Source organism: Cyrtonyx montezumae, unplaced genomic scaffold (assembly GCF_038088225.1).
Source record: "Cyrtonyx montezumae isolate F1298 unplaced genomic scaffold, pur_monq_1.0 scaffold_32, whole genome shotgun sequence".
In the NCBI taxonomy this organism is placed as follows: Eukaryota; Metazoa; Chordata; class Aves; order Galliformes; family Odontophoridae; genus Cyrtonyx; species Cyrtonyx montezumae.
This window is the reverse complement of record NW_027072037.1, coordinates 7,079,728-7,105,505: the sequence shown is the minus strand read 5'-3', so window position 1 is coordinate 7,105,505 and position 25,778 is coordinate 7,079,728. Positions and strand designations below refer to the sequence as shown.

Genomic DNA, 25,778 nt, shown 5'->3' with positions numbered 1-25,778 from the left:
ATTCCAACCCCTACAGTTCTGTGATTCTGTGATAACAGCTGTAGACTAATAGATAATTTTGCCACATTTAGCTTAAGTGACCTAAAATTCTATCTGCGTGATTTTGACTGTAAATGGACATAGGCCCTTTTAATTAAAAGTACTGTTTTCAACAGCAGACCTCTTTCCAATCTAGAAGACCAGAAAGCAACCACCACAGTGCTTCAAATAATCATCACTCTCAGAGCAGGATTTGAAGAACTACCTCTGAGGTTGCTCCATGAATAGGTGAATTACCATCAACATCAGATTTTTGTCTCTTAAACCCTAGTAAATCGTAGGCTAAGAATTCTGTGCACACTAGAGAAGGTGACACCTCAGGCACACCATGCTTTCTTAGTATTGGAAAATTGTTTTATATAACACAACAAACCGTGCCATCTTATTTCTGGAAATCAGTTTTTCACCTTGGTAGAAAAAAAAAAATAAACTGGCCAAAAGTTTGACCACAAAGAGAAGATCACTATTACCTGTCTGTGCAGCCAACCTTCACTTTCATCTTCATGTTTCTAAAATGAAACGAGACCATTAAATAACATTCCTGGCAAGTTTATCAGTACAAAGTGTAGTTGGACTGAATCTGAAATGTTGTGCAGAAGAACAAAATACACAAGTCACACTATTCCCTGAAGAAATACAATTTGTTAGTAATAAAGGTTGAAACAAAGGTTGTTAAGAAAATAATCTGTACTGTGCTCTATGCAGAGCATATGTATAGCATAGAGATAGATTTGCTTGATTGCATCTCTCTCTCCTTCCTACTAGAGAAATTTCCATGTTGGTTTAAAAGATGGTATCTTTTAAGAAAAGATGCTAATAGTTATGAGAAAGATGCTAATAGTTATGCATACATTTATATTAGTATATCTTCTGGAGGTATTAATTAACTGGAATTAATTACATAATTTATAACATACTAATAACATGGTTTATATTCTGTCTACCTAAATAAACATGCACCAGTGGACATGTCCCCAGGTGAGACAGCTGGAACACCTTCTCCTCAGGTGTAGGTGGCCAAGGACCTCCTGGCTCTTCTCCCTACCTTGGTGCAGACACCCGTGGTTGCGTCACACAGCGTCAGGATGGAGAAGTTCTGGGCCCTGTTCAGCCAGTTCACTGCCACCTTGGTGCTGGTAGCCCACTTCACCATGGTGACATAATAGTCCCTGAAAGCACAGAGGTGTTTCTGGTTATTAAAACAGTGCATTTTGATGTCTCTGGGCTTCCTTATGTATGGATTTCAATCCCTAACGATGACATTTTTAAGGCTGTGCAGGTGTTTTATCTGCCACTTCTGAAAGTTGTTTTCAAAGACCCACGGGTAGAGATAAAGAACCTTTCAAGGTATTCAGTTTTCCAAGGACTGAAATGCCTGGAGCTACAAATTTATGCACTGGTGGAAAAGAAATTGCAAACAATTTTCATTCTGAGCAGACAACTGACTGACTCAAACTCATCAGTGCCAACAGTTGGGTTCTTTATGCTTACGGAGAGTAAAGGATCTCTGAATGTGACTGATAACATTCAGATGTGTTGCATCAGAAAGACAAGAGCAGGAAGGACATAGTTTAGAGAGGGGCTGGATATCTGCAGAACAGTAACAACTAGTTGCCAAAAAGAAGTCAGTAGAGATGTGACTTTTTACATCGTCAAAAATGTCATCCCACACTCCCTACACCATTCTTTATTGTTGGACACACTCAGGTTCTAGTAACATCCACAGCAAATCACTACTTATAAACACTATCTTGCCCAAGAAAACATGGCAAAATTGAGCAATGTGCAATACTGACTAATGTAACCACTTAGGCTGGACTGGGCTTGAAAATCCAGGATCACAAATAAATATCCTGATGGTCACCTTCCAAGAGGTGCTCACAGATGTCCACCTCTGCACTATTCCATTCTCAGGGTAAGGCTCTTGCTGGGCTGATGGAGCTCATAGTGCTTGAATACACCAACGGGCTGTGCGGGCCAAAGACACCCTTAAATTACAATACAACTTCTCACAGCACACAGTCTATAAAAATTTATTAGTTCATTTGTTTGCTATAAAATATGTATAAGGAATTGTTGCTCCCTTTGGAATTAATGTGCTGTGTCACTGGAGAGTACTCTGTGTTCTGGCAAGCACTCCTGCATATACTAAAGAAAAAGGGCAAAAGCAACAACGACACGCTTCTCTAGCAAAATAACTAGTTGAGAATTGATTTTGTAGTTTTCTGTAACATTTGGTGCCTGAATTTGGCTGGGGATAAATAACACAAGGCCTCATCAACAGCATCCACCACACTGGGAGGAAGGATACTTCCAGGTGAGAAAACAGCAGTCCGAAAATTCAGTGCTTGAAATAAAATTGTAATTTTACGCTCTATCAGCAAGAGCATAAGCCCTAAGAAGGAAAAAAGATACTGAAGCAAAATTAAACGGTAAAACCACCTCTTCATCCTCTTCACAATGAACTGAGCAGATTCAGTCACCCTGAAAAGGAAGGTGAATTCTGTACATATTGTGAGTTGAAGTGTTTTTTTCCATAAATCCAATTTAAAGTTTGAAAGACATATACTAAATTTCCACATCTTTGTCATTGCTGGAACACAGGAGATGTAGTTCTTGCTCAGGAACTTTTAATTATTATTTTAAGTCTTATATTTATCTTCCCTACAACCCTGGAGATGGGCATGGAGACCCAATTTCTAACTGTAGCCTCCGTGAAGCCTACAGACATCCAGCAAGCAGACAGTGGCACGTACCTGTAGAGTACTTATTATTCTAGTCTCAGAGTCTTTAATTTACTTCTCCTTACACTTCTTCTGTAAGACAACTAAATTTTATGTCTCCCATTTTGCAGAGGAAAATGAGACAGTAAGGTGTGATTCATCTCAGCTAATTGTAAACACCTGCACTCTGATAGCTGCTCTGGTTGAGCAGCCAATGGAGGGGAGTGGGGTATTTCCCAAGCACTGTCTGACCCAGTATGGATTTTATAGGAGCTGAGGGAAGGAGAACGTATTTCTTATGACTTCTGCACTCAGGGGAGTGCTTCATTTGCCATCTGAGATGCCCATGTGCTGCAAGAAATATACTGGTCTGCAGTCTGGCTCCCATCACCTGCTGACGTAGCAGTTCACTCTTATGGGTCCAATGCTTCTCATCAAAATTAAAATGCCATTCAGACATTAAATACTAAACCTTTAAATTATTTTATTTTATTTTATTTTATTTTATTTTATTTTATTTTATTTTATTTTATTTTATTTTATTTTAATTCTGAAATCCACTCATTCTTCCCCTTTCATTCACTTTCTTCTTCTCAAGCAAATGAAGCAAAGCATGGAACTGCAGAAAATTTGGTAAAAATGCTCAGAATGGAAGATTTTTAGGAGGAAAGAGATTTTGAAACCATATTCTATTGCTTCCAAATGCACTTCCTATCATCAACTTTTTTTTTTTTTTTTTTTCTGACAAATGTTTCAACTCCGTGGAAAATCTTCCTTTAACTCTAAAACAAAACAAATGAAATATCTCCCCTTTATTTTCACTTGTACTGATTGTACCAAAACACTTTGCTCCAGATACAAAGAACACCAGGACTCACTGCTCTGTCCATGTGTCATCCTTGTGAACAAGTTGGGCACACTGAAATGCTCTAGATCCTTATTATCATCAGTTTTCCCTACATTTTCTATACTCTTTTCTGTAACTGTCTGTACAGTGCACCCCTTGTGTCTTTTCATGAAATATTATCACATTAATCCTCTCATTTTGGAAAACTTAGGCGTAATGAAAATGCACTCCTCTTGCTCCAGCAGCACTAATAATATGCTCCAGGGATGAAAATCATCGTGTGTTTGATGAAATTTAAAAATGCTGATTAATTATGACATATTTTGCATCATTTTACAATATTGATTGAAACCCAATGAATTACAGCCACCCGTAGTCACATAGCACAAATTTATTAGCAACATGTGGTGCCTGCAGTCTCAACTTATTACTATAATTAAAACATTTTTGAATGTTCTCTGAACAGATGTTGTCCAGGAGCTGCTGATGCTGTGGGTACTGTGAGCTGGGCTTGCAGCCTGCAGACCTGAAGCAGTTGGTTTGGAAGGCAAACACAGCTCATTTGGTTTGTTCATGGGTCATATATCTGCTGTTGCATAACTGGATATGAATTGGAGACTTTCAGAGTGATTCAGTGAAAACTTGTTCTGAGGCTGACATTAATTTTCTTAATAGGAAGAAAGGTAACTTCCACTGTAAGTGATTACAGCGGTTTAGCATCCTTTCATCAGATGACTACACAGCACATGCACAACAACCAGGCACAGACTATCTGTATTCATCATGTATAGGACTACAGGTAATGGCCTTAAATTGCACCAGGGGTGGTTCAGGTTGGGTATTAGGAAAAATTCATTCTCAGAAAGAGTAGTGAGGCAGAGTTACCACCCCTGGAGGTGTGGAGATATGGTACTGAGGGACATGGTCAGTAGGAGTGGGGAGGTGGGCTGATGATTGGACTAGATGATCTTAGTGGTCTTTTCCAAACTTAATGACTCTATGATCATGCATAATGGAGATCACACTAGCACCTTTCCCTGCCATCACAGCTGGCCTGTTCCATTATCTCAGTGCTACACCTGTATGTCTGTTGGAACTGGGACGCCTGTGCAGCAGCCTAATTTAGCAATCAGCCAAGAAAGGTGAAGTGTGATCGGATGCTGCTACTTGAGAAAGTGATGTGCTGGGAATGAAAACCTTGTTGCATCACATCTGACATGCACAGAAAGCATCGTGATGCTGGGTGGAGGGGTCACTGTAGGTACTAGATGTAGAAGCAGAATGCAGAAGCAGAATTCTTTTGCAGGATGTCGTGCTGTAAAGCTATTTCAAGCATACAGCAAAGCTGCTGAAATCCAGACTCTAATCCCCAGGCTTTGCAGGGAGGTGTGCCAGGCACTGACTAAAGCTGTTTCTCTCCCAAGGACAGGCTGGAGCATTGTGATGCACCCTTCAAGTACTCAGAGGCCTATAAATGTAGCACCAGCTTTGGTCATAGGCTGAAGTCCAAGCCAAATTTTCAGCTCTTGCTGAATGAAAACAGACTGGAGCACTTGCTTAAATAGAAATGGGTGGCTAAGTGCTTGGCTGAACTGCAGGCCAACTTCTCAAATATACTTACCCTAAAAGCAGCAAAATGCTTTCCTTTCTATATTTTTAATGAAGACAGGGCAATGTGTATGCAGAAAGCCCTTCTGATTTAATTCCTATGCTTGACTCACAAAGCAGAGCACTCAAGTTTGCAGTATTAGAGATCTGCCTTGTTTCTGCTTCACGATGTCCCATACAGTACACAGACAACTATCTCTATTCAAATGCCAATGCCTAGATGGGAAATGAAATGTTGTTACGGATTTCACAGCATTCTGCTCAGTGCTCTAAAAATAAGCCTACTGTGAAGTTAGACTGGGTCATGGGGATTTTGTGTAAAAAATGAACAGTGCTCAATAAAAACACAAGGAAGAAAAAAAATATAGAATTCTTTTAACTAGATTTATCCAAAGTGAAACTTGTCAGTAGTGGCAAAAAAGTACCTGTAGACTAACCTCAAAAAAGTGAAAGTCTGATATAAAGCCCAAACAGAACCAGATTGGGCATGCTAGTACGAGAAAGCACCCACCTCATTCTCTGATCATCTGGGGGTGTCATTTCCAGATCGTGAGTAGGGCCGTTCAGACCAATCACATGCAAAGAAATAGTTGGATTTTCCATTCCAGCCTGGATTTCAAAATAAAATGAAATAAAAATCAAATAATTACTATATCATAGAACAGGGAATGTTTTTGATTTATGATGTGCCCATGAATTGTAAAATGTGCTCTCCTTGTGTGAGATTATGGAAGGGGGCCACAGTCATTCATAGGGAAAGCATATGTAAGGTGGTTTATCACAGAGGTGTGGAAAGCTCAGTAGGCAGAATCAAAGCGAAATTCTACATAGGACACCTCTAACCTTGGTAGAAGATGTTGCTTTACTTGCTGACTAGAAATAATTCCTTTATTATTATGAATATTTTTTTGATAGAAGAGTGTATCAGGATAATGGTAAATGTAGTAATATCTGGATTCATTCTTTTACTGTAGGAAACCTACTGAGTCAGTTACTTTCTATAAAACCTGCATATATGTATCTCTTCTGTTTGATTACGGTTCAGTTTGGACCAATCTGTGAGTTCTGAGGAACTCAGTACATAAGCAAGAAATGACAGAAGAAACAACATTGCTGCAGAGTACATATCCTGGAAACTGTAGAGAAATTGGAACACTAAATTTCCCTTCTTGTTTCTTTTCTTAAAAATGCCAAAAACCCAAATGTTTTATGGATTGTTGTAAGATTTTAGATACTGTCAACTCCTGTCTAGAACAGAAGCACAACTAGAGGCACAAAGCAAGAACTGAAACATTTTATTTTCATTATATTTGGAATTACTAATACTTGGATTGGAAAAATGCAATTTTAATAATATTGCTAAAGAAAAATGAAGACCATTCACTGGGGAGCAGCTGATTTTTCCTTAGATCTTCTTATTTTCACTGCTTACAAACATGCCCAATTATACCGTCTCCTATCTGAGCCTACCAAGAAAAAAATAAAAACAATATGAATTTGCTGTTTGTTTGTATGTTTTTAACAGAACAACAGAACTGTTTGTTTTAATTTTCCTTACCTTTGGGTAATGGTATGTTTTAACAGTAGGGTACAGGCTGCCAGTGTACACTGGGATCTCCATGGTGGGGACTCTGGAAGCATTAATTGTTGCATATGCTAACCTGGTGCCATCAGGAGACCACCAATGAGCAATATGAGTCTTCAAGATCTCCTCTAATTAAAAAAAAAAACAAAACAAAAAAACAAAAAGAGGGAGAGAGAGAGAAAAAACAACAACAACAAAACAACTATTAGATGTAAATTGCTAGTTAGCAATAAATGAAAACAGTGTAGATACGAAAATCCCAGTCTAATCACAGCACGGGGAGAATGTCACAGGAATATCAATTAAAAATGCTCATTAAATTATGCTGAATACACAAATGAACACAATTGATAACAATTACTCTGAATATATCAGTTATTAAGCATAATTAGGTTGCTCAAGAAACATCAAATTATTCATATTAGTACACACACTCATGACAGAATAAAAAGCCTGGCTGCTCCTGCCCTGTGTCCTGTGCTTGTGTATAAGCAATTTGATTGTAGAAAAGCTGGGCTCCCTTGAGAATACTGCACTGATTTATTTCTCCTTCATAAAGAGTTCATATAGTCCTACTTGACTTATGTCAACTGATTCAAACCGCCTTTGTACACTGGTTCAAGCATATCACCCAAAATTTGAATCTTACCAATCTCTGTGGCTAGTAAGCAGTAAAGAAAAATGGCAATTCTCCATAAGTAATGTGATGTCGCAGCTTTGTAACACTTTGTTAGACACCAGGCTTCAGAGGCTGGCCTGCTTGCCATCTCAAATATTATCCCTATTTCATTTTTAGAATAATTTTTGCAAAGCAGTATTTCAAACACAGCCAGGGTCAGAGGTGTAGCTGTTACTGACAAAATGCTTGGAAAGATGACAATATAAATATGTCAGAGCTCAAGCATGTGAGTGGAAAACAAGTTTGCAGATGTATATACCGACTGGGAGAACTCCTTGAGAGGGACTCAGGGGTCCTGGTCGATGAAAACCTTAACATGAGCCAGCAGTGTCTGCCTGCAGCCCAGAAGGCCAATGGTATCCTGGGCTGCATCAAAGAGGGGTTGCAGCAGGGAGAGGGAGGGGATTGTTGCTCTTTACACTGCTCTGGTAAGGCACCAGTTGGAGTAGCATCCAGGCCTGTGGCCTCCAGCACAGGAAGGATGTGGAGCTGTTGGAGCAGGTTCAGAAGAGGGCTCATCAGAGGGCTGGAGCACCTCTCCCAGGAAGACAGGCTGAAGGGACTGGGCTTGTTCAGGATGGAGAGGGGAAGGCTGAGGGGAAATCTCATTGAGGTCTTCCAATGTTTAAAGAGAGATTATAAACAGGAGGAAAATAAACTTTTTACACAGGTAGATAGTGATAGGACAAGTGGAAATGGATGTCAGGGTGAAGTTTTTCACTGAGGGTGGTGACGTGCTGGAACAGCCTGCCCAGAGAGGTTGCAGATGCCCTATCCTTGGAGGTGTTCAAGGCAAGGTTGGATGAGGCCCTGGAAAATCTGATCTAGTACTTTATCTAGTGGTTGGCAATGGCAGGAGGATTGCAACCTGATGATCCTTGAGGTTCCTTCCAACCCAAGCCATTCTATGATGATTCTATGATGATTCTATGATGATTCTATGATTCTACAATGATTCTATGATTGCAATCATAAGAAGTTATTTTGAAGTCTGGTGGAACCTAGTTCTCATTAATCAATTCAAAGACTTTTAAATGCTAATACTTTCTCTTATCATTTAATACATTTCATTGGAAAGATGACTTCAACGTACAGATATCCAGAAAAGCTATAAATTTGCTCTGCCCAAAGTGCCTTCAGCTACTGACAACACGAACAACACTAACTTGGCTTTTTAAACCTACCATTCTGCAAAAGGCAATAATGTAATTCATTTCCAATAAGAGGCTTAATATCATGTGAGTCATTCCTATTTGAACTGGAGCAGAAAAGCCTGCATATGCTGCACAGATTGATGGGCGGGAAGACAGGTGCCATTACTTTAATGTGAGAATAAGAATTAAATAGGCTTCAGAATGTTTCTGAACTTTCACCACTGATACTCAGCTACACAAGTCCAAGCAGCTCCACCCTCTGTTGTTATCGTGGTCATTGAAGAAATGAGTATCTTTAGAGTTTGGACCCACCATTTTAGTATAACACTCTGCGATGATTTTTTGCTTCAGCCAAAATGCCAATTTGGTCTGAAGAGTAGAAATTCACCAGACAGTATTTTTTAAAGGAAGAAATCTTGGATTTATACTTGGAGAACAGATGGGCAATTAGATCTGTCAGAGATCAAATGGAGTATCTTCTGTTACTCCAGACTTGCATTTGTTTTGAGACAGCACTCAAGGTAACATTAGGAAAAGTGCAAGGGAAAATCACTCTCAAGAACTATGCTTCTACAAATAACAAATTAATCAGTACATAATGGCAGTATCAAAGAGAGGCTCCAGGAAGATTTCTAGGAAGTTGCAAATATCATGTGGGAAAGCAAATCTCTGGCAGATTTGTTTTGCTGCATTGTCCCACCTATTTTTTCAAAGATGCTACTCTTGACTTTTTATTGCTACATAAGGCTTTAGTTAAGGCATAACTAGAAGTATAAATGAAGAGGGAAAATGTATGGTAGATGAATCTTTGGCATTTTAACATTAACTAAAAATGACTTTGTTCTGCAAACTTTTTCTCAGGGACCTCAGACTTAAGGAAGCAGTTCTGCTGAAGGTCACATGCCAAAAATTTCAGTGCCAAAAAAAGATTTTGTGGTCCTCTGTTAATCAAGTTTAATTGTATGTGTGAACCTTTGCCTTGAAAGAAAGCCAGAACCTTGCCATTATTAGAGAGATCAGTTTGTTTTAGCAAACCAGAGAGTGTTCTTTTGAAATACAAAATGTACTTGTGTCAGAAAGTTTCAGTTGAAAGTAGACTTAATTTGCAGTAATTTGCAGACTACTTATTCTTGAGGACACTTTATTCTTTGCACTTGTATTTACCACACAATCTGAAAATCAGCTGCATAAAGTACATCTGGATCTTTCTAACATCACTTCAAATCCCACTTCACATCTGTAAGAAACCAGGTTCTCCTTAAAAGTCTCCTCCACATACTCCTTGTGACCTCATAGTTTATGGCAATAATTGGTCAAAACTTTTACTATCTTCCTCAAAGCTTGCATCACTGGCTGCTACACGATGCAGGTATGCTGTGAGTGAGGGGTGGAAATTCTTTAGTCGGCTGCTGGTTCCTCTGTGCTCCACAGCTCTGCATGTCCAGGTTCATGCACAGTACCTGAAGCAAGGTACTTACTCCATGTTATTCATCCTCAAACCATTCAGAGACAGCTGACCTAGAAGTGGTGAATGCTTGGACACCACATACTAGTCAGCTAGTGATCCACCAAAATGCAGTCAAACAGCTCAACTTGAGGAATGCCTGGTTGATGAATACAGCTGAAGAAGGCATCAGTCCAAATGCGTTAAAAGTTACAACACATAGATTTGATATTGAAACCTGAAGAGCATCCAGAGTGGATTGGGCTGCCCATGGCAGAAATGACATCTCTCTAGAACATGTTCCCTGACAGATGCTTTCCAGCTCATCTTCAGACAGCAGGGGGGAGCATTCCACTGGCAAGTGGAATGTGAGATTAATTTAGGTTCACATGATATCCATGTGATATCATGTGGCAAGTAGCAATGTGAGATTAATTTAGGTTCACATGATATCCATCCCTCTGTACTCAGCTCTGGTGAGGCCACACCTTGAGTACTGTGTTCAGTTTTGGGCCTCTTACTACAAGACACTGAGGTTCTGGAGTCTGTAGCACAAGTCTGATTGAGAGCAGCTGAGGGAACTACAATTTGTTAGTTTGGAGATGAGGAGGCTCAGGGAAAACATAATCACTCTCTACAACTCCATAAAAGAAGGTTGTGGTAAGGTGAAGGTAGGCCTCTTCTGTATAACTAGGACAAGAGGGAATGGCCTAAAGATGTATCAGGGGAGAGTCAGGTTAGATATTAGGAAAAGTTTAATCTCTGAATGAATGGTCAAGTGCTGGAACAGGCTGCCCAGAGAGGTGGTGGAGTCACCAACCCTGGAGGTGCTCAAGAAACATTTAGATGTTGTACTGAGGGACACGGTTTAGTGAGGAAATATTGGTGGTAGATGGCCAATTCTTGCAAGTCTTTTCCAATCTTGGTGATCCTATGATTCTCTGAACTTAATGTAAAGCTCTGGATGGACTTAACAGTGGATCAGCAACTGAAGAGAGATTTCCGGTAGGTTTTTTAGCCAGAACTAGCCCAGCATGTGTTTCATAGATTCATAGATACATTAGGTTGGAAAGGACCCACAAGATCATCTAGTCCAAACATCCTCCTATCACCATCTCTACCCAATGAACTACTAAATCAAATCCCTTAGCACCTCATCTAAACACTTCTTGAACAGCGCTAGGGATGGTGCCTCAACCACCTCCCTAGGCAGGCCATTCCAGTGCCTGACCACTCTTTCAGAAAAAAGTTTTTTCTTCAAATCTAATCTAAATCTTCCCGGTGTATAAAAGGAAGTATCTGCCTGTTTGGATGTTTGAAGTTACGTCAACAATTCTTTTAAGATCAGTAAAACTAGAGACTTGTATGTTGCTCCAGGTAAAACATTTCTCAAAGAAGAGCCATGACCATTGGAGATTTATCTCTGGAAACTCAGTGGTAACCATCAGATTGTGCATAAATCCTGTACTGTAAACGACACTGGGAAATCCAAATAGGTGGCTATACTGCTGTATAACATACTCCACCACTGAGATGTCTATGAAGATATTTCTGTGATAAATCTGCTTCTCAGTCTTGTGCAGAGCTCTCAGCTAGTTGAGTTCTTCTTTGTTAATAAGTGCACATCAATGTTATTGTCATGGGGGCCAATAAATGCATTTTTTCAAGTATTTCTAAAAATCTATTTCTGCATTCTTTGTTAGTCCTGAGTCATACTACTGAGCTAAATGAGATTTAAAAAAGGCAAGGATGCTTGTCCAGCCCAGTTCTTTGACAGATGCTGTCACTTCCATAAAATGAGAAAAACTGGAGAAGAGAAGGAATAGTTTTAGAGTGGAAAATGTATTTATTTTTCTGCTGTCATGGGTCAACAGAAATAGAGATTATTAGCTGTATAATTTACCCACTGAGGCTACATGTATCACAAGCATCAACAGTCCAATTTCCATGCAAGACAAGAACAGCCAAAATCAGTACCTTGATCAAATATTTTCCTTTGTCTGCCCACAGGCTTCTGTTTTGTGTAAGGCAGAACCTCACCAAAGTGAGTCTCTCCAAAACAATCCTCTGGATGTACTCGTGCACACATGTCCACACTGTCACCTCCATAGGAAGCATGGTGGCATGTCTGCCCATACATCCCTGTGGGCAGTGTCATAGAAAGCCCTTCTACAAGAGTGAGCAAGTTGGCGCAAGACTGGTCCTACTGCCTCTTCAACCTTTGACTGCTAATATCTCCCAACACCCAGGAAAAGAAATGAACTTTTTCTCTTCAAAGAAAAAATGTCTCCCTCATAGATCTGTGCTGCAGACAGAAAAGAGATCTTTGGGAAATCGAAGTAGTGGGTCCACTCCTTGGTGGAGCCCCTTGATGAGCTATGGTTAAAAACTGCAGTATCATTAACTTCTAAAAAGAAACTTCAGTTACTGAGGAGGTGTCCTTGGAGACTAAGCAGAAAGATTTTTTAACTGCACCTGGAAAATATAGACTTCCTGCATTTCTAGAGGTCAAAGGAAGGGTAGAGGCACTTAAGACATTTTACTAATTAAATAAATCAATTTCTTCATACAGTTAAAAACTGCCTCTTGTTCCAGACATTGCATTTTTTTTAATACAGTTGAGAATCAAAACAATATTCTTAATGTTGTATCCACAGATGACAACAAAGGTGGAAAATAGTTTGATTCTCCTGCAAGCAACTGTATACACAAACACAGACATACATTCAAGCATATCTAGTTTGATGTCAATAGACACACTAATTCCAGCACATTTTAACTTTCACTTGAAGGACTACACAAGGTTTTGTCTGTCAGAGGGAACATACTCTTGTTTGTAACTTGTTTAAATCGCTGATGATTTAAAGCACAGTGATTTCAGGAAGCAGAATCAATGGTTTTGCTTGTGCAGTTTGTAGTAGATGATGCCCAAATTGTTTGGTGTGCTCATGGCATTTTAGTCTTTTTAAAAAAACTGTTAATAAAAAAGAATTTTAAGCAAAATGAAATTAAAGTCCAACATAAAGGCCAAGGCTTATACTGGGGAAGAAACCTCAAAGGAATTTGTCAGCAGGAATCATCAAAAGAAGATGAGAGGAAGAAAGATCAGAGAAGCAAAAGGGGGGTCTAGGAAAGGAGAACAAAAAGGCTTCTGAGATAGCAAAACCCCAAGAGCTCCCAGAGAAACATCAAATAAATACAAATGCTCATTTGACAGCAAGCATCTGTTTTAAAATCAATTACTAGATCATCCCAAATCACCAACCACATGCCAAATCGATTAGTATTGTATAGTTTGAAAGCAAGTATTGTTGCCTAGTTAGGGAAAACACTTTGCTCATATTGGCCTTCACTGACGTGTTTCAGGGACCATCTTGCCATCTTTCATACACATGCAAGGTACATTTTCTCTCGGTGTAGTGTAGAATCAAAGACTCATAGAATTGTCTGAGTTGGAAGGGACCCTTAAAGATCATCTGGTCCAAATCCCTGCAATGAACAGAGACACCTACAGCTCCATCAGGTGCTCAGAGCCCCATCCAGACCTTGAACGTCTCTGGGGACAGGGCACCACTATCTCTCAGGGCAGTCTGCTCCAGTGCTTCACTACGCTTACTGTAAAAAACATTTTCCTCATATCCAATCTAAATCTTTCAGTGTGAAACCATTTCCCAACGTCCTATCACAACAGACATGGTTAAGAGTCTGTCCCTTCTGTCTTATACCTCTCCTGTAGCCCTACATTGACTTCCATTAATGGGTATAAAATGAGAGTAAAAGTAGTTAAATGTACAAAAATAACTTTCTTATATTATTCTGCTTTATATTAGTTCTATATCAATCTACATTTTCCTATGTTGACATATTTTTATGCTGATGTCAGCAATAGCCCAGCAGTACTCCTGATTTCAATGAAACAAATCCTCTTTTAGAGCTGCATAATTGAGTCAGGTGAAAAAGTCGTTTTTCAGGATCAGTAAAGAATTCTATGCCATTTGTAAAAAGGTAGAGACACTAACAAACAGATAACAACGAAGAAGAGAGAACACTCCATGCTCAGCCTGTTCCCATGATTCCTGCATGCTGACAGTGAATGTTCTCAAGGTGTTTGTGTCATCATAACGGAGATCCTCAGGGAAAACTGAGTGCAGTGCTCAACCCAATGACTTCTAATTCCTTCTCAAAACACATAACCTTTTCTTCTGTGATAGGCATCAAGCTTATGAAGAATAAGATATTACTTGCCTCTGAGGGAATTGAAAACATGCTTTAAATAGCATATTTTAAACACAAAATCCTTGATCCACAAGCAATCACCACCTGATGGCAGCAGCATCACACAGTCGAGGTGCTCCCATGTGTTCACCAGATAAGGGAACATGGCAGCCCCTCATCTCAGGGAAAGGAGCCTGTGCATAGAGAAGGTGTGGGCTGCAAGTGTCATTAATTTCCCCTTAGTCATGCAGTTTAATTGCTTTAACACATGTTGTTTTCTGCTCATGCAGCCTTGCAGCCCCATGTTCCTTTCAGAAGAACATCACGGTGAGATGCCAGCATTTTCCCCTGGTTAGTTAGGCAGCATCCCAATGTAAGATGCTATCTGCTTTCAAGGACTTGCTGTGCTTCGGAGGAGGCATGGAACAAGTGTTGGCCTTTCTTTTCTAAGAAAACAGAAAGGAAGCTAGAGACATGCAGAGACCTCAGCTGTGCACTTGGAAGATGGAGCACAGGGAGCTGTGAGGATATGGCCTGTGCTTTCTCCCTGTGTCTGGAAGAGAAAACCATTTCTTAAGTTGGGCACTGAGGACAATGCCACATGACCCTCCAGGTAGGTGAGCTCCAGCCTTACCTCTTCTCCTACATGAATCCTAGAGCTGCTGCCCAGCCTGAGCTTGACAAACAGGTCAAACTCATCAACTCTGAAGGCAAACAGGCTGTGGTTCACAAACTGCTGTGCTCCAGAAGAACGCATGTAACCACTGGATGCTATATGAGGCCCTGAGGGAATGATATAGAGATGAAGAGCAAACAGCGCACAGTAGAGCCAGGGTGTGACCACAGCATAGAAAGCTCTGCCTGACAGCCTGGCCAAATTCTGATCGCTCTAACCCAGGCTTTTTAGCACAGCCCCATCCACCAGCAAACCCCTCCTGTACAGGGAAGGATGTGGAGATGCTGGAGTGGATCCAGAGGAGAGTCACAAAGATGATCGAAGTGCTGCAGCACCTCTCCTGTGGAGAAAGGTTGAGAGAGCTGCGCTTGTTTAGCTTTGGGAAGAGAAGGAAGGCTATTGGGAAACCTCACTGCAGCCTCCCAGTATTTGAAGGGAGCTTACAAGCAGGAAAGAGATTGACTTTTTACACTGAAAGTAATAGGACAAGGGGGAATGGCTTAACACTAAAAGAGGGGAGATTCGTGTTAGATGTTAGGAAGAAATATTTTACTCAGAGGGCAGTGAGGGATTGGCACAGGCTGCCCAGAGAACTGTGGGTGCCCAATCCCTGAAGGTGTTCAAGGCCAGGTTGGATGGAGCCCTGTGCAGCCTGAGCTGGTAGATGGCAACCAGCCCACAGCAAGGGCTTGGAAATGGATGATCGTTTTTCCCCAGACCATTGATTCTTCTAATTTGTTGTGTTTTCTTCACACAAAAAAAAAAAAAAAATAAAATCCTGCAGTTGCTGTATGAGTCAGGGCACTGGGGTGTTGTAAACAATGTTATTGACAAGAAGTTGCCAGACCTTCTTTGCTTCTTTTGAGTGTTACAAAACACTGGAGGTATCGATTACAGATCTGGCTCTGCTCTTTGGTAGTCTTCTACAGCTCCTACCAGACTGCATGAAGAAGGTCAGGTTGCAATAACTAAGAAATCATCAAAGTTTAAAGTCCTCCTCATTCGTACGAATACATTTGTTGAAAAAAAGTAAAAAAAAAAAAGCAGAAGAATAAAAATAAAAAAAATAGATGCACACAGTGATGTCATCATTAGCAACCCTTAGCTGTTTGCTCAAAAAAACATTAAGGATACTTGCTCACAATAGTTTTCAACAATTAGCAGGTTTCCTTTGTTCCTAGTGTGAGTCCCAGACACTGTAAAACCCTCCTGATCCATTCTGGCTACTCTGGCACGCAGCCATTTCATCAAAACAGGCAAATCTGTAACTCGTCAGGATGCCCAGTGATAATGAAAATGGGGACTGAATTAAGAAAGTAGATATATTACCTAGAGATCACACAGTCAGATATTCCTAGCCCTCACTCCAAAGAGCAAATGCATCTCAAAAACCTCTCTGAAGTGACAGACTGCAGTATGTCGCTAACACATGATAAGAACGTATGTTTCCATCACTTGGTGTAGGCATAACCCCACCGTCTTTGTCAGCTCTCCATGAAAGCTTATTAGCTAGAGGCACTAAATCTGTAGTAAAACCTTTGCTGGCAAAAGTCTTCTGAGTCATTTGCACTGCAGCTCATTGCTGAGGGTAAATGTTCATTGCAAGGTCGCTTCATAGCTTCTCAATAGCTAAGGGCCTTGACAAGACAGAATTCATGTTGCCCAATTGATGTGATGCAGTGGGGCTCCTTATTGTCAAGTCTTGTTTTTTTTCTCCCTGCCACTCAGCAGGTTGCTACGGCTGGAAATACAATTTGCTTATCTGTGCAATGCAGTGAGACAAATCAAGGCTTTCATTATATGCTGGATATTACTCTATTCAAACCTGCTCAAGCAGCTTTCACTGCACCTTTCCTTTAAATTAAAAGTAACATATTCTTCCCAGCTAATCTGTGAGCTTATGACAGCAAGAAGATGGACAGCCAACACTGACACAAGGGATCAATTTCAATAGCTACAGACATATCAAGAAAGTTAGTGATCACAAAACCCTCTGAATTTGACTATCAAAAATTCATTAGATTATTGCAATAGTTCAAGAATGCAAGTGTCCCAAAGCAATCTCTTTTAACATTTTTATAAAGAAATAGGCTAGAAAGGAAGACTGAACAGCCTGACATTGCTATTAAAGAACTTGATTCTTCAGCCTCATGAATGTCTATCAGCTCCTGCATGAGTTGCCTTTCATGTGAATTAACTGCATGATTTATTCACTCCGAGCAGCACCTGCTAGTCACCTAACAGGAGTGGTAATAAACTTGTTAATAATGCAAAATAAGGCTCTGTGGTATAAAATAGGAACTGTACCACATGAACGGAATTTATTTTAGCTTCAATTTTCTTACCCAATGTAAACTGCGACCGACACTGAAAAGCCATTAAAAACCCACTCAGAGTTTATGTTGCCCTGCTATGGCAAGATTCCCAGAGGTTTCAACCTGAACAGTGATTCAGGGTCTGGCTAACCAAAAGATTTAGCTGAATAGTGACTCAGAGGATGAATCTGATTTTACAGTGCTGTATAATTAGAGGAACTACTGAGATCAGTACAATTACCCAAGAATAATCCAAATGAGAGCAGGATAAAAACAGAAGCAAAATTAGCTTATAGCAATGTTTCAGTAAAAAAACACTCTTATTAAATAACAGAAACATTTATTATTAATAAAGGTAGTGGCATATAATAAAGTTGTACCACAGATGAATCAGAGTGGTCTGACTAAGTTAATCGGTGGCATTTGCATGTGCTAGCAAGAAACACAAAAAAAAAAATACTCTTCATGAGTGAGAACCAGATGGTGGTAAACCCTTTTCATTTACTATGCACAAATCCCATCACAAGTTGTGAAATCACACAAAATATCTGATACACACTTGAATAAGGACAAAGTGCTTATTTTTATTATCCCTTGCAAAAAACAGTGTATGTAGTCATTTCCAATAACAGTGTAGCAGAAGCAGCAGAAAACACAAGTTGTTCAATAACCAGTGAAACTACTGGTGGTTGTGAAGGCTCCATGAGGGCCAGAACAGGTTGGTTTTGACTACACACAATGTGTGCACGCAGGAATCTTGGCAGTGTGAACTCTCCTAGCCCATGCAGCCCCCATCTCTAATGCCTCATTTTACTTTAAAGCAACAATAATTAGAGTCATCTAATGAGAGTTATAATTGGATAGGGAATTAAATACCAGATGAGGTTAACTGTTCATACCGGCAACGGAATTACAGAAGTTTAGATTCATTTATTTATTTATTTCATTTTGCTGTGTTGATCTAATATTTTTTGTTCCCTTTTGTATCTTGCTTCTCATAGTTATACAAAAATTTCACTATTATCACATTTTCGACAAAAGTCTAACCACACTAGTATATAAAATTTCTGAGAAAAATGTATACCAAAATGCATGCAGAAATACACATATAAACACACACATAGCTATGTATAAGAACTGTAACAGTAAAAACAAATTGCCTGCATAATTGGATCTAAAACTGGTAGAAAAAATGTTATTAAAAAAGAATATCATAGAAAGGCAATTAAGAATTTTAAGGAAAAAAACCCAAAACTGATTAACTGCAAATTATAAGTCCTACTTTGAACTGCTTTGTACAGAATAGTATCAACTTACTAATTATCCTTGCCTGTTTTGTTCAAAGATCATGAATGTGCATTTTAATTTACACTGGAGTACGCTAAGTATAGCGAGAGCCAGCACGTAGAATTTTGCAGAAATCACTTGGGACAAAGGGAAATTCCCCCATTACCATACAAATGACATGCAGAGAGTAATAAATGACACGCATCACATCCAGCTCATATTGTTCCTAAGGATGTAGCAGTCAAAAACCAGAAATTATAATAAAGCTTATAACCTACTGGATAATAAATGTAACCCATACCCCACAAATAGCTATCTACCAAAGATAAGTTTGTCTGCTGTTTTTTGCTGATTAAGGGAGGCTTTAGAAAAAATATGCCCCCCCATTTCTCTCTTTATCTGTTGCACTGGCAGGGTAGAGGTTCTGTTTTTATCTACTTAAGAGCTTGTGATATCTAACATAGACTAATCTTCATTTCCAAAGCCTTTCATAGCTACCTCTACCCTTAAACACTTCTCATTTAGTATCAAGGACAATTCCCACATAAAAATGACTCATTGCTGCCTTACCGGTATATTTTTACTGCGACATCCACAATGTTAGTAGTGCTCTGCTGTGTTGAGATCACAGCTGACCAATATCCCACTACTCCTTGCAGCCATTTGGGGATGGGACAGTTTCTTTTTTTTTTTTTTAGCACCAGGCACAGCAAGGGAAGCAACTAAGTAAGTACTTTCCTACAGCCAGGTTATAAAACATATACTTTGCAATGTCTCAAAATGTTTGGATGACAAACACTATTCAACTGCAAAGAAACTGCAAAGAAAATATCATCCTTGCTGAGTAGGATGAGAACTGCTGAGCTGTACTCCTTGGTCCTTGGTTTATCCCTTAAAACAATTTGGATGTGGGTTACCCTCTCAGAAGCCAATTTTAATATATATTATTCCTCTTCTTTCTGAGACTTTGTTGGATGTCTTTCATCTCCTCATGAGAATTTCCCCTGGAAGATTCAGCAGCTCAGGACTGGATGACTGTCTGATCCATTGATGGCTCATGGATCTGGTGCTCCCAAAGATGGGAACACTGACCCACTCCCATGGGGACAGGGACAAGCAGGTCAGACAGACCAATACTGTGACTTACTCTTTGGACACCCTCAGAGTGATCATTCCCTCCAGCTCCTCTGCAGACTATGAGCTCCAGACTGTGGGTATAAATTTCTGTTATGTTATCAGCACATCAGATGGAAAGTTTCATCTTCATGAGACTTAACAATACTCCACTAATACATGAGAATACTCAAAGCATGCTTAGATTATGGAACAAACCTTTAATGTTTTTCCATTTGAAGAGCATTGCTTGGAAAAGTGGTAACAGGAAGTTTGGTTTCTATTTTGCAGATCTCTGTTTCCTAAGTGGAAAAGGGACCACAATACAGTGCAATGAAAACAGCAACCTGGTTGCCTAATTGCCTGCAAATTATCTCTCTATGCCCTGTGTACTCAGAGAGTTGGCTCAGTGAAATTTTAAGTCTAAAAAGATAGGTGGTATAAATAAAGTATTTAGCGATATAAACTAAGGGTCTAGTTCTGTTTTTCCATTGTAATATGATGAAATGTAAAAATGCTATGCTTGTCCACTAAGGATTTGTGTGTTCTAAGGAGCCAAATTCACTCAGCTTATACCTGTGAATTCACAACATGATTCATTATTTTTTGATTGAAACAAAAAATAGACATTTATTCAGGAAAACTGCGCAGCCCAACAACTGTTTTATTATTTCTTTCATTTTTCAAGTGGCCAGCAAAGAGCATGCTGTTTTCACTAAGTAAACTACAAACTTAAAATGAGGTTAAGTAATACAGGAGAGGTGACTCCTCAGGCATACTTTGTCTGCTATGTTGTAGGCAAAGGGCTAGTTTCTCCTCCAAAGCTTTCTCAGTTGTGCTTTCAGACACATAGTGCAAGAGAAGTTCAAATCAATTCAAGGACTGAGATGGCAAGGAGCAATCTGTAGATGCCTCAGGAATGTTACTTTGCAGGAATCAAGGTCAAATGCTTTGTGATCTTCTGTTTACTGATAAGCACTGAGTGAACTTGCATTTGTAATGTCTATTCTGTGTAAGCAAATAGTTCATTCAGGTGATTATCAGTTCTCGTATGGGAACAGAAGAGTTGGTTGGTTAGTTGGCTGGCTGGTTTAACACTAAGAAGCTTAGTCAGGGTAGTACTTGAACTTTGAGCAACCAACCAACCATCACACGACCACTGGTGACCTACCTCTCCCAGAAAATGTTGCTGGGTCACGGGGGATCTGCAATGCAGCTTCTGAGGACTCGGTGATGAAATACTACCTGGCAGCGCTACTTCAGGCCACACTGACTGTAATTTGTTATTTGCCACCTCTCCCCTTTCTCAGGTTGTCCTGTAGGCCTGGGTGCATTCTCCAAGCTGGAAGCACAGAGGTATTGCTTCTTCTATCCCACACCCTGCACGCTTCCAGAAGCTTTCTTTCAGGCTGAGGTGCAAGTCAGAATTGTTGTGCTGCATAATCTCCTCATTAAAGATAAGATTAGCTTAGTAAGTAGCTTCAGTAATAAGTAGATCATGTACTACAACACTTCCAAGTGGTAGCTCACACCAGAAGAAGATTGCTATTATGTCTGTCTTTCTGTCAAATGACTCCCACTGCTCATCTGGCACCACATGCTCTCTGGTAATGGAACCAGAAGAATGCCATGAAAGTTTTCTCATTTTCAGGATTAATTTTCTTTCTAGCATCATTTTGGAGCTCACTAAAGCACTGAAATATTTCTGACACGTGACAGGCTTCTGTGGCTCACCACTTGTGAGGCAAGAATGAAGTTTAAAGTCTTATGGCTAGCAAGGTCAACATCAGGTGCCTAACATTCAGAGGCAGACACGTAAACAGACGATGTGCCATATTTATGGATGTCTGATAGACTTGTGGAAATCTGAGGAGTTCCTACACAAACACCACAATATTTTGAGTCCAGAATTCCCAAGAAACAGATTTTTAAAAGAACTTTTGTTCGTGACTGAGCAGAAGTAATCCTCTTGTTCACCTCAGCACTTGGTCACTCCAAGAGTGCAAGCAGAAGGATGCCAGCTCATTCTGCTGTTGTTTCAGGTACAGTGCTTATCAGGGGTACCTGTGAGCCAGAGCAGCATAGACAGACCTGGCTCATGGGGAAATTCCCAGGGCACTTCCTCAAAGCATTCCTGCTCCATAATGACCATCTCAAGCCTCCTCCTGCATTTCCCATCCCACATGCTCTTTTTCCATTCTCAATTGCAGATGAGAAATCCACAGTCACTTCAGATACACAATCCTAGAGAAAAGAGCAAAGAAGCAGGAATGGATCCTACATTTGGCCAGAAACAGATCCCTTCAGGTTGTCACCCGTGATACAATCTGGGCAAGATGTACTACATCACGAAGATTTACAGATCCTTGAAAAACCTGCAGCAGCTTTGTGCCCAGCCTCTGCAGTGCAGTACAGCCCTGAGGCAGTTCAGGACACAGCTCTCCATCCTGTCCTGTTCCCAAGGTTTCAAGTCTGCTTGTGATACTCCAGAACAATATGTAATGTTGTCTAAGGCAGGACGGGTCAGTTCAATAATCAAGTGAACTTTAATTTTTCAAATGAGGTATTGAATCTTTTAAGTCATCTCTGTGCACACAGTCTAAGGTAGAGACTGGAAAATCAAAACAAATGCAACAAATACAGTGATCTCCAGATAATTCCGATTGAGTGAGATTTATTTCATTGTCTGTTTTCAGACAGTTGCCTTCAATTTTAAAAGCACAATAGCACAAAAACATAATGTTTTGATTTTAGGAGCTGTTTTTCTTCAGCTCTGTTTCTTACCACTTTCTCAAATCTTTAATCTGCCTATCTTGAAAGCCTCCTTTAAAAAATTGCTTTTGATCTACTTTGACACAGTAGCAACGGATACTGATATTTTTTCCCCTGCTATTGTTTTTAAATCAAATACAAGACAATGACTCAATTTCAAAGGAAAGCAAAACTAACGTAGGAGGCAAATGCTTGTGAGTCATATGAGTAGAAAGGGAAGGCCTGAAGTGATTTGTTCCTATATTGGGGGTGATTTGCGAGTCAGATGAGAGCCTGTCATCCCCTCTGTAGTGCAGAACAGGAGAAATAATGCAGCAGAGGTGGGGCAGCTGAAACAACAGACATCTGTTCTGCTCGTGTGTGCCCTCTGGGCTGGAAAGCCCTCTACCCCTGCTGAAATTCTCTGGGGTCACCTGGCCTTCCTGTTGATGACACCCTATAGATGTTTCTCTCCAACTACCTTATCACCAGTATGTCCAGGACCACACAGAGAACAACCACATCTGGGTTTTTGTGCTAGCTACATCATGCCTTTCACCTGACATCTATGGCCCAAGGTGAGACTCTCACCTCAGCTTTGTGTCCTAATTTCTCTCAGCTCATCTAAAAATCAGGTCAATAACTGTACCTCAGTTTGTCTCATTCCAAAAAGATGATGATAACTCCAGTTCTACCAGGATATAATGAGAAGTTTTATTAATTGATGATTGAAAAAGACATTAAGATCAAGACAGTATAATTGCCTCTGTGAAGGTCATAATTAGATGTACCAAGAAATACATCCAAGTGGTATCTGCAATGCTTATTTCATTTTATCCTTGCACTCTAGCTACAGGAAAGTGGTACACTTAGCTACACTGACACCTGAGCAAACACTTGCAAGTGATGTTAATTAAAAATTAGAGAAAGGGCCACATAGCACCAAAAAAAGAAGAAAGATCTTCCAGTGATGCACCCCTGGGAAAAAAAACCATCTTTTAGGGTGGTGATAGCAGGATAACCCCAGGTTGAATATTAAGAAAAATTTCTTTTCAGAAAGAGAGATAAGGCACTGGCACAGGCTGCCCAGGGAAGTGGTGGAGTCACTGTCCATGGAGGTGTTTAAGAGCCATGGAGAAGCGTCACTGAGAGACATGGTTAGCGGTATGGCTGTGGTGGGCTGACAGCTGGACTTGATCTTAGTGGCCTTTTCCAACCTTAAAGATTCTAAGATACTATGTCCCGGCTCTCCCTGCCTGCATGGCAGCTCAGGGTCAACAGTAATCTGACCCAGGCAGGGATTGTGAAAAACTCATCAGACTTAGGCTGTGAAGTCATGTCCTTGGATCCTAGTAACATCTACAGTGACCAGTTGTTGTGCCAGGGAGAATTACAACCGAAATTTGGGTGGGGGAAAGAACAAGCTGACACACTTTCATGAATCCCAAATCCCACGTTAGGAAATGGAAGACTTCACATTTTAAGAATTATGATGTTTCTATCTAGCATAGAGACATATTTATAAGTGTGACAGCACTGGTAACTATCCCAAGATTATTAGAAGTATTTGAGAAAAAATGCATGCAGAAACTGGAGAAATTTTCAAAAAGTCGTGCAGCATAATGATGGATTTTTATACTCATAGAGACTTCTAGAAGACCTCATTTTAAAAACAAATATTTTAAAAATTCTTCTCTGTACTCTGCTCACTTCTATTTTCCACTGAGTATTTCATGTAACAGTTACAGTTCTGAATTAGAAGTAAAAAAAAATAAATCCAAACCAACCACCAAAGAACCAACCGTACACACTAATCAAAAGCAAAAATGGGATTTCATCTTGCATTGCTTCTCCTTTTGAATCAGGATGCTATTTGCATACTATACCTTCTCTGCATATCGTGCAGCTTTGTGAGTGCTGCACTCTCACCAAATCATCTTTGTGAGAAAGCTTTCGATACTCATACCACATGGTGGCAATGTAACTTCCACCTTCCTGTGAAGGGCTAAGGAGATGAGTTTTGTCTGATTTCCTCCTTCATTACATCTTATTCCCTCTAATAATTTTTTGTAGGTGACAATTATAGTCCTTTGAGTTTCTGCTTTCCATTTCCTCTATAAATTTAATACAGCATCGTTGGGTTTAATTTTCAAATAAACTGAAACATTTCCAAGTAGATTAAGCCCTGTTACATAAGGGTTTTTTCTTTTAGCTAATGCAATATTGTACGGTTCTCTGTTCACTAATGATATTTGGAACCCCATTCTGGACTTATTCCATTTTATCAGCACATGTTCCCATGCCCTTCTGTATTAACTCCTTCCCTGTGAGTTAGTCTCCTTCCTCCAACCTTTGTTGCTCTTATTACCTTAACTGGAGAAGAAAAAAAAACCAAACCTCGACTGATCAAAAACCAGCAAAAAAATAAAAATAAAATAATGCAAGAAGCACAAAGAAGAAAGAAATAGGAATATTTACTTAGGAAAAAGAACAGTAAAATATTCAGCCTAGAAGAGGATTTCAGTTGCATAAGAAAACACAATCTTTGAGAGATTTCACAGCTATACTGTGCAATACCTTATAAACCACAGTGAGAAGTAAACTCATAATCATTTTCAAAATTAAAAAAATAAAATCAATTTGTTCTACTTCATTTTAAAACCTGTACATTAGTAGACTAAACCTGAAGCATGACATAAACCTTTTATTAAAGGTTAACTTTTAACACACCTCAGTTTGGAATAGAACTAGTAGCAGGTCCCAGTGGAAAGGTGCCATTTCATTCCCAAGCATCACAGATTTAAGGCTTAACCAGTTATATTCAAAAATACAATGCTATAAAATTAAGGTTTTTCTTTGAAACACTAAAAAAAAAAATAAAAATCAAGCAAAGTCTTGGAATAATACTCAGAGAAGGTTAAGGAACATGGTTAGAGGTATAAATTTCTGCTTAATCACATGATTTTCCTTGAATCTGAAATGTAAGTTATAGTGCTACACATACTAAATTAGATTGAAATGTATGAATTTTACATCCACTTTTCTGACCCACTTGTTCCCTATATGAATTAAAGGAAATATTTTTCTGTTAACACAGTGGAATTTAAATATACTGACTGGCAGTGGTTGCCCTTGGCTGTGTAATCAGCACCAGGTGAAACAAAAAGGAGGTGCTTTTGTGGGGTAATTTATAGCCAGCTGTGCAATAATCAAGAATTCCTAACTATGTCACAGAAAATGTTACAGATGAAATCACAGAGCATTTCATGTCACTTCAGAACTACACAATGCCTCCACACTCAGTAAAACCTCAAAAATCCCTTCAAAGTGAATGTTCCTCAA

At 39.6% G+C, this 25,778-nt stretch overlaps 1 protein-coding gene across 1 annotated transcript in view; it reads right to left on the bottom strand.

The window, feature by feature from the left end:
* Positions 1-25,778, bottom strand: part of DPP6 (dipeptidyl peptidase like 6) — a 381,910-nt gene that overhangs the window by 44,023 nt on the left and 312,109 nt on the right. The window contains exons 9-12 of the mRNA XM_065744804.1: positions 6,776-6,930; positions 5,729-5,826; positions 1,085-1,208; positions 510-548 (exon numbers count right to left, since the gene is read on the bottom strand). Coding sequence (XP_065600876.1) covers positions 510-548; positions 1,085-1,208; positions 5,729-5,826; positions 6,776-6,930 — 416 coding nt within the window. The remainder of the gene's footprint in view (positions 1-509; positions 549-1,084; positions 1,209-5,728; positions 5,827-6,775; positions 6,931-25,778) is intronic.